General features: G+C 35.8%; 1 protein-coding gene across 1 annotated transcript; it reads left to right on the forward strand.

Moving 5' to 3' along the window:
* Positions 1-403: 403 nt before the first annotated feature.
* zgc:111983 (uncharacterized protein LOC550501 homolog) lies at positions 404-2,698 on the forward strand. Its single transcript, XM_035529760.1, has 5 exons — positions 404-439; positions 757-938; positions 1,275-1,336; positions 1,437-1,591; positions 1,713-2,698. The coding sequence occupies exons 3-5, from the start codon at positions 1,317-1,319 to the stop codon at positions 1,838-1,840; spliced, it is 303 nt and encodes a 100-aa protein (XP_035385653.1). The 5' UTR covers positions 404-439; positions 757-938; positions 1,275-1,316; the 3' UTR covers positions 1,841-2,698.
* Positions 2,699-9,715: the final 7,017 nt, after the last annotated feature.

A 9,715-nucleotide genomic window follows, 5' to 3' on the forward strand; every position in this document is an offset into this window, starting at 1 on the left:
ACTTGCTTGGCCTTAGGTGCAATGTCTTTAACACTAGCTGTAACAGATTCCAGCAATTCTACAAGTGCCAATTCTACAAACAATGATAACTCTACAAGCAATGCTAACTCCACAAACAACGCCAACTCTACAAACAACACCAACTCTACAAACAACACCAGCTCTACAAACAACATCAACTCCACAAACAACGCCAACTCCACAAACAACGCCAACTCCACAAACAACGCCAACTCCACAAACAACGCCAACTCTACAAACAACGCCAACTCTACAAACAACGCCAACTCTACAAACAACGCCAACTCCACAAACAACGCCAACTCTACAAACAACGCCAACTCCACAAACAACGCCAACTCCACAAACAACGCCAACTCCACAAACAACACCAACTCCACAAGCTCTCAGAATTCCGCCAGCTCTTCTAGCAACAACAGTGAGTGGACAGTAAAAATGCTGATGCATCTCACTGACTTATTCATGATTATAATAACAGAAATTTTATTTCATTTAATCATTTAAGAACCAATTCCAGTATGTCAAAGTCATGCTATTATATTATTACTGTTCTAAACACACTTTAGAACTCTTATTCAATATGCTGAGTAGGTTTAGACTGAAAATATTGACAACCCTGATAGGTGTACTTTTATATTAAAATGCCATTTATTATATTTTAAAAATGTAATTTATTATTATTATTATATTTGTTCACTCATAATCAATCTCAACAAATTACCCTTGCAAATGTAGCTGCAAATGTGACTACAACTACTGTCAGTGGAACCAATACAACCCAGAATGCTTCAACCACATCCATTCCAGTCGCTTCATCATTCACATTAATCTTCAAGATCAATGAAAACTTTACTCAGGCTCTGTCTGACAACAACTCCAATGAATTCAAAACAAAATCTAAAAGTATCACCTCTCAGGTAATTCAGTGATGATGCTATTTGTAATGATTGTTTTATTCCTTCAAATTTTTGTTAAATTACAGATATAAAACACACACACCCATTTTACATACATACATACACACAGGACACTGATATTCATAAGCATGAGCACAAAAAATAAGAAAATAAATCTGTCTGAGTATATGGTCAGGATGTACTATTGGATTGTAGTTCATATTCATTAGTCATGCCAAAGGGTAAAATGATAGAACTATTATAATTTGCTAACATGTCAAGCTCTGTGTTTGGGACAAGTCATTCTAATGGTACTTATAATGCACAGGTCCTACTTAATAATTAACTTTTTTTCAGCTTGAACCAGGTTTCAAAAAGCTGCACCAAAATTTCCTCCGCATGATTGTTGTGAAATTTCTGTGAGTGACCATAAACAGTTATAATTCAAAAATAATTCTACATTTTTTAATGATTATTCATAATTTGAACATGTATCATGACATGTTTGTGCATTTTCAGGCAAGGCTCCATAATTACACAATCTGAACTTGACTTTGGTGCTGGCACCACCCCTACTGCGTTACAACTGGCAGATAGCCTGCGTACTGCAATTAATAGTTCCAACTTGACCTTTACCATTGATCCGAACTCCATCAATGTCACCCAGCTTACTGGTCAGTGCAAACTCACAAAGCCTTGTGATTTTATTATTCCTTGATACACATAAACGTTGCTTCCTAATCACTGTTAAATTGTAAATTAATTTCAGTGTTTTTCTGCATGTGGAATCCACAGGAAACAGCACAGGAAACAGTACGGGAAACAGTACGGGAAATTCCATGCCACCAGCAATGACAAGCTCCTTTCCTTTGCTATGGATGTCTCTCACGTCGCTTCTGCTTTCAGCCATACTGCACTTCTAACTACAGTCCTGATCATAAAACACACAAAATATATTTAATAACAACATGAAAAAAAAAAATTTCCTAGTTCAAATTTTAAAAAGCCGTTGTAGCCAACAAATACAATGTATCTTGTCCAACGATATATAATTAATTTCATGGGAATTTATTTTACTTTGAGATGGGATTTAATATATCGATTCATGATATTCTTATGATATAAAGAGAAGCCATATTTTCTTATAAAAATGGCAGGATAAATATTTTCTTGATTCTTAGTGTAACTGAAGATTTAATGAGGGTAGTGTCCTAATGGTCAGGACCTGTCTGAAAATTCTTCTCCACCTGAATAATACTAATTTCAAGGATCTCTTTCATTTAGCTTAATAAAGCATGAAATTGTTCAGGAACACTTTTTAATTTGTAACATGACCTTGCACTATAAATCTACAAACCAGTTACATTTAAACTTGGTTACAGCCTGCTCATAACATCTGTATATTTACAAACAATATCTGCGCAAGTAGTCAAAAAAAATATAATTCTTAAAACATTATCTGTCTCTCTGTAAGTTTACTTTTATCACCTGTGTACCAGAGCTGTTGCAGGATGTGTGGAAGCTGGGAAGCACTGAGCCTACATGGACGTCTGCTATGTCCTGCATTTTGCTGTCTCTCAAGTGAGAGTTACTCAGTCTCTGTAGATGGGGAGGAACATTGAAATCAGTTTATGTTTCCCCTAGATTAGATTTTGGAGTCAAAAAGTATTATTGCATTTTATTATATTTATATGTACAGCGCTAGAAAAATTATAGAGAGCACAGCAACATTATCAGTTTATCTGGTTTTACTATTTATATTTATGTGTTTGAGAAGAAATTTTGTATTCCATAATCTACTACCAATATTTCTCCCAAATTATAAATAAAAATATTGTCATTTAGAGCATTTCTTTACTGAAAATGTCAACTGTTCAAAATAATGAAAAGAACTAAACCAAGAACTAAAAAGATGCCATGTTTTCAGTCCTCAAATAACGCAAAGAAAACAAGTTCATATTAATTTTTAAACAAGAAAATATTAATGTTTTAACTTAAGAAGAGTTCAGAAATCAATATTCGATGGAATAATTATGAATGCTCAACATATATTGTTTTAAACATAAACTGGTTTCACCTTTTAGAACTTCAGAAGCACTTTGTTTGCACAGCTGATGAATGACCTCTGTCTGAAAGGTCCTGTTTCTTTGGAAACCTTGTGTACTACATAAAGCTAAACCTTAAGTAAACATTAATAGGCTCCTTTTTACACGACCCATCACTGGAGATTTTTGCATAACTGTTCACTTGTTTGCTGAATTGCAGAGCATAGGCATTCCGTTATTAATTCACACTGGCCCATATTTTGGATCTGGTTTAACTGGTTGTAACATGGTGGCTGAGGCAGGAGAGCCAGACGCAAGCAATGCTGAGCAAAAGGTAACTTATGAAGAATAGAAGTTAAGAAACAAAGGCAGAAAAGGTTAAGGAGGTTCACTATATGGGTCTAAGATTAGTGGTATGTCAAAAGAGTAAGCGATAGTCTGTGAAGCAGGCTAATGTGGAGTGTTGAATGGCATTTCATGAGGGGTTTAAATGTCCTGAAGCAAGTGGTGTCAGGTACAAGTGATGAGGGGCGATCAGGACTCAGGGAAAGGGGAACCGTGATGTGTGTGGAAGGTGTGTCATGGGCTTTCACTGGTAGGTGTGTGAGTGTGTGGGCATGTGTTCCTACTGCCTCTGGATTGCCTGGGTGTTGGCCAGGACATGCCTCCCATGCTATTTTTTCCAACTATCGGTACTCAATACCAGTCTTTGTTTGATATCTTACTTACTCAGATTTCTGGCATTGTTCATTTCTCAAAAGGAGTGAATTGTATCCTTCCACCTTTATTTAAGGGAACGTTGTCCGCATCATAATTTGACTTCAAGGGGATTTTATTTTTTCTGCATAGAGTACAAAGGACTAACCAAAGCGTTTATTTACCCACCAAATAATAATGGTTTATAATCTGTAAAGAAATGCTTTAGGCACATACCTGTTGATATATATGCGCTACACTCCTGGAGTGCTGCAATGTGCTCCTGAACCAGTTTGGGATTTGGGGCAGTCTGTGCACCTGGTTTATAGTTACTGATTGTAGGGGGTGGTGCCTGTTGGTTTGGGTTTGGGGTTATTGTGTGTTTATTGTCAGGGAGTTAGTGTAGGATTGTATTTTATTTTTGCTCTTTAAATGTAGTTAGTTGTGGTGTTTCTTTTGGTAGTGTGGGTTTTGTTTGTTATGTTGGCAAATAACCACTCCTGAAGTTATTCAGTGTTTGTATATAGGTGTGTGTGTCTTTGTTCATCATTTAAAAACACAAAATTTCACCTCGTCTGCCAGTTTAGTCCAGTGATTAATCATTCCACCTACCATCCTGCTACCAGTCTTTTCAAAGTGCTGTTGTGACCTCACCACCTAGACAGGGTCGTAACATATATCACAGTCATTATTTCCTGACATATAACATGAGACATGTTTGCAGGTCTTCTGATGCAAATGTGGAGTCACAAGTATTTATTTAAGGAAAGTACATCTAATACATTGACACAGCATATTAGGCTAAAGTAGATATATTAAGTATTACTATTAATATTAAAATATAAATATTTGTTTAAACCTGACAGCAATTGTCACTGCACACTGTTACTCAGCATTATAACATTATATAATAGTATTATAATATTATATATAGCATGAACATTGACTTAGTTTTCCACGTTTTATTTCTTTCATTTGTATCAACACAACATCCAAAGATTGATAAATAAATAAAATCAAAAGCCTCAGCAATGCATAAAAATGGGTAAATTCTCCTAATTTAACTTACACTCAAAGGCACCTTTTTGCCTGTGAGGCATGATCATTGTTCTAAAACATATACTTGCATATGATGGTTATTTTCACTAGTAGCTTTGCTGTCAGCTATCTTAGATTAACATTCTAATTTAACCCAGCCACTGGGGATAATCAGATTTCCATACCGGATTGGTCGAGATCTGCGTTACCAGTCACCTGGACTGGTCAACGTTATGCTACCATGGAATCAGATGACTGTCTGTGGCAATCCCATATGAGAATAGCCAAAAGAAGAGCTACCCATCCATTATTGAAATGTTCATAGATATGTTTAGGGGCTTTGACATAAAACATGTATTGTTAAACAATAAATGTTTACATTTATTGGAACAACACACATAAGTATGGTTTAATTGCTTACTAAACAGACCCAAAAAAGTGCAATTTAAAGCATTTACTCCCTCATATGTATTCACTGAGACTGACAGCCCTCATATTGTAATATGGGCTCAGAGTAAGTGCTGAGCATTAGTGTTTTATTTGCTGTCTTGCAAAAATAATGTTAACAAATGTAGTGACAGTGGCCTCATTCATTAATTTTGAAACATATAGCTGCACCTGGCACAGACGTCAGGCTGTGTGGGACAGCTCACTATAAAATTACTTTAGATTAGATTTTTAGTCCAGATTTATAGGTTTAATTTCAACTTTGGGTAAGGACACAAATCACACCACCCATTATATGAGCAGTATGAGCAGGATTATTGGAGGGGACACCCCCCCAAAAAAAACACCTTGCCTATGCATTAATCACAGTGTGTGTCTAATGCAAAATTCAAGGTCCTTACCTCCCATGAAGGTGATAATGGATATCCCCTCGGTCAATTGATTCCTCTTTCAAACACGTATGCAATACTGTGCATGCTCATGTAAGCTTTGGGGCATGTTACTGTCTTCCTGAAGGGCCAAGAGTGTTTCCTTGGTGCAAGAAGCAGCTGAACAACCCTCCAAAGATTTGGTAGAAGACATGGTGTATGTGCTATGATGCATAATATGGACCAGTCAAAAAACATTCCTCTCCCACAGACATTGCCAGGCCTAATGATCCTGACCCAAATCCCCAGGAATTTGAATTCAGTGACACTGCTGTATGAGAATGTATTTTATTCCTGTCTGTTAAAAGGAATAAAAAAGGACAAACCTATAGCTTTTGTTTTTTTATGTGCCTTAGGTTCTTTGTTTAAATAAAGTATTTTAACCTAATCTCATTTACTGCTGCTCCACAGCAGCCTTATCTGCTGATTTAATTGCACTGCTCTGTGAATGCAGGTCAGTCAGCAATGTGGCCACTGGAAGAATGTGACATGATGCGTCCTGGGCATTCTGGAAAGGCAACTTCATTTTCTAGCACTTTTCATACACAGCAGCGATTCAGAATGCTACACTTAAGACAGATAGCCATCACGTCATGAAGGTCTTTGCCAAAAAAAAAAAAAAAAAGAAAAGAAACAAAATGTTACAAATGCAATTTATTCAAATAAAGCTAAGATTAACTAAAGTTTTAAAAAATAACAAAATGAAAGATTAAAGAGAGAAAATCTGAATTAAAATAAATATGTCACGGCTGCCCCTCCCTCTTTTGCTTTACTTCTTATGTTTTCATGGTTTTTCCACCCCTCATTTAGTTCTTAGATTTAGATTAGTTCTAAAGAAAAAACACAAACCTATCATGTTTTATGTCCTTTAGGTTCTTTGTTTAAATAACAGAGTATTTTTAACTTAATCTCATTTACTGTTGCTTGCGGCAGCATTATAAGATGATTTAATTGCATTAAATCAAATTGAATTAGGCCACTAAATCGCTACATTTGTTAGCATTATTTTTGCAAGTCAGCAAATGAAAACACATTTGATAACCAAAGAAAGATTCATTCTCATTCTGCATTTTTTAGGAGTTAGCAAATACACCTGATAAGAGTGATTTAGTATCTCAAGTATGTTGCCTGCTATAATGAAACACAGACTTTTAAAAGCTAGTTGGTACAGCATCATCTTTAAAGTAACTCATTGTATCGGTTCAAATTTCATTGTTAATAGCACTAAACTGGGACATTTTCATGATATCTTTATGTGGTGATGAATAGGTTGCAGACTGTGCTGTCAAGTGTAGCTGTGCTGTAATTTGTAAATCTCTTGATAAAACTGATGCATCATGTCTGTCAAGTTCTAGTGAGGCCCACATACCAAAGTACACACAGTAATGATCTGACAAGTAATGATCTACATCATGGATAGAGGCCGATATCCTGAGACCTTTTGAGATAACCAAATCCAAAGAATAACCATAACAGTGGTTGCTCCCAGCCACATGCTGAGAGAAACCAAAAGAGTCCAATATGGCGCAGAGATCCTTGGCATAATTGTCAATGGGATTGTTGAAGTGTTTGTTAGAATAATCAGCAATTATAAAATGGTAAAAATCAATGGAAATAAACCAGTCTGTAAATTCATCAATAAAATCTACATAGTACTTTGAAACCCTGTAGACCTGTAGTTACTAGTAATATACTTGGCATCTCTTTCAGAACTACACAGAAATAGGATGTAAAGTAACCAAACTGCTTGCATTGGAATGATGCATTGATAACTGCTTGCACTAAGGTTCGGTCACTCTTAAAGGCTAGGTTAGGCTTATGCCTGTTCATTTAGATCTTCCAGATCTCCCTCACTAATACTTAAAAAGAATTAGATTTGCCCAGGGTGACATTACGCTGCCATCAATGGGCTACAGCATACTCATGTATAAAAATAGGGAGCCACTGGCCACTTTATTGAGAACAGCCTACTAATACTGGGAAGCCTTTGCATTGTGAAGAGCCTAAAGGAAAATATTCCTTTTTTTCCTAAAGGAAAAAAAAAAAGGTTCTTGTTGACATGAATGCATCATGTAATTGATTAAATATATCAATCAATTAAAATATATTAATCAATATTTGATGAATTAAAATATATTTAACACTATATTTTGGGCTTCGTTTCTTTATCTTGTTACTTTATTGAGTAGAACTGTTGAGTAGAGCCTTTAACTAGTGCATGTGATTCACAGCTGTGATGTTATTTGCCATGATACATGACCTTAGGTGTTCTATTGCTTAACTGCCGACTCAGGAGACCACCAGAGTACATTGATCTCATCATTACGATCATGGAACCAGTTATATATGACTCGTGCTTTGGGATATTGCACACTATTAGGCTGTAAGTAATCATTATGAGATGCATAAACGGTGGCCATAAAGGGATGCACATGGTTAGAAACAAAACTCAAATGATGCTCGATTTGTATTTCAGGATGGGTTCAGAGCCATGCGGATTATACCAAATTCGGACCCTACCATCTGCATGTCTCAGCACAAATCAAGATTCCTCAGACCAGGCGATGTTTTTTTTTTTTTTCAATCAACTGTTCTTCACAGCGCAAGACAGTGTAATCTGTTATTGTAGCCCTTCCACCATAAGTGTCGATATGTTCTATGTTGCGAGATGATTTTCTGCTCACCTTGGATGTAAAGGGAGGAGAGGTATTTACTTGTGCTGTCAGCTTGAACCTGTCTGGCCCCTTTTCTGCCCCCATTCTGGCCTCTGTCAAAAACGAATGTCTGTTTGCTGGATGGTAATTTTGTACCTTTCTGTGTGAACTCTAGAAACAATGGGGCATGAAATGTAGTTTACTTTCTCTCTGTCTTACATTGTGTGTATGTCTTACATTGTGTGTATGAAGGGTGCAGCATCAGAAAAAAATATACCGAATCACTATAGTGTCAAGCACAGCTTCAAACCTTTTTTCTTGGTCTTGGTCTTAGTATTTCAGGCATTAGAAGACCTGAAGAAGAAAAAAAATGCCATTTGGGGATTTGTTTGTTGTGGGTCAGTAATGCCTGCTACTAAGAAATAAATTATGACTTTCACTTTAATTTGAATGACACAATGCAGGTGGCTGTTGTCATCCATCAACTAATAACAGCTTTTTGGTTGACCTTTTTATAAGCTATTGTTCCATTTGTCATTCCACTAAGGACTAAGTGCGTGAACTACTCTTCGTTGTTGAAATGCATGTTTCCATGGATATGGCAATTTCTCTACTCTTAACTAGGTATGTTGATAAAGTTTCTGACAATGTCCTGCATGGTCTGCATTCAAGGTTGCAACACTAATCATCTAAATTAGGCTTGCCTAAACTTGTTCTAGGGCTGCCATTCATTGGGTGTGGAGCCATCAGCCTATAATGCTTTTAAAAGCCCACTGTAGCTATGGCTCAATCGACAAAGACACATCACAGGGAAAAGCCCTTTCTCTTTGTGTCATTATACAGTACATTTTTATTGCACAGGAAATCTTTTCAGACAGAGCTTCATTTTAAACAGCAGAATCCATGTTTACAACACAATGTTGAAAGCACTCACCATAGACACTACATACAAGTGTTATGGTGTATTATTTTTAAAAACAACAGACATCATAATGAATCTTTGCCAGTTGACAACATAGAATTATTACAAGTATATTTGTATGTATTTGTATGCATGTATTCATTACACATTAATTTATTTATGCAATTGATACCGCATGTAATACCTCATGTAATGAAATTAAATAAGATTTATGCTTTAAAAAGACCTTTGAATGATGTTCAGAAAGAATAAACAAAATATCATGACTAAGTGTTGTAGATACAGAAATTTGTGGCTCTCAATATCATTACATCATTAATCTTAGCAAAGCACTGAATTTAACTTAAAAACTCCATTAGATACTGGAACGTCAGAGAACATGCAGCATCATTGGAAATATCATCGTAATTACAAATGAATTACAAATTGGCATAATTACAAATTGGCATAATTACAAATTGGCATAATTACAAATTGGCATAATTACAAATTGGCATATATTTAGATTCTACAGAAATTAAGTTTTTGAAACGCATATAATAAATGTAATGTAATGCAAAGAGTGGTG

This window comes from Electrophorus electricus, chromosome 9 (genome assembly GCF_013358815.1).
Source record: "Electrophorus electricus isolate fEleEle1 chromosome 9, fEleEle1.pri, whole genome shotgun sequence".
NCBI lineage: Eukaryota > Metazoa > Chordata > Actinopteri > Gymnotiformes > Gymnotidae > Electrophorus > Electrophorus electricus.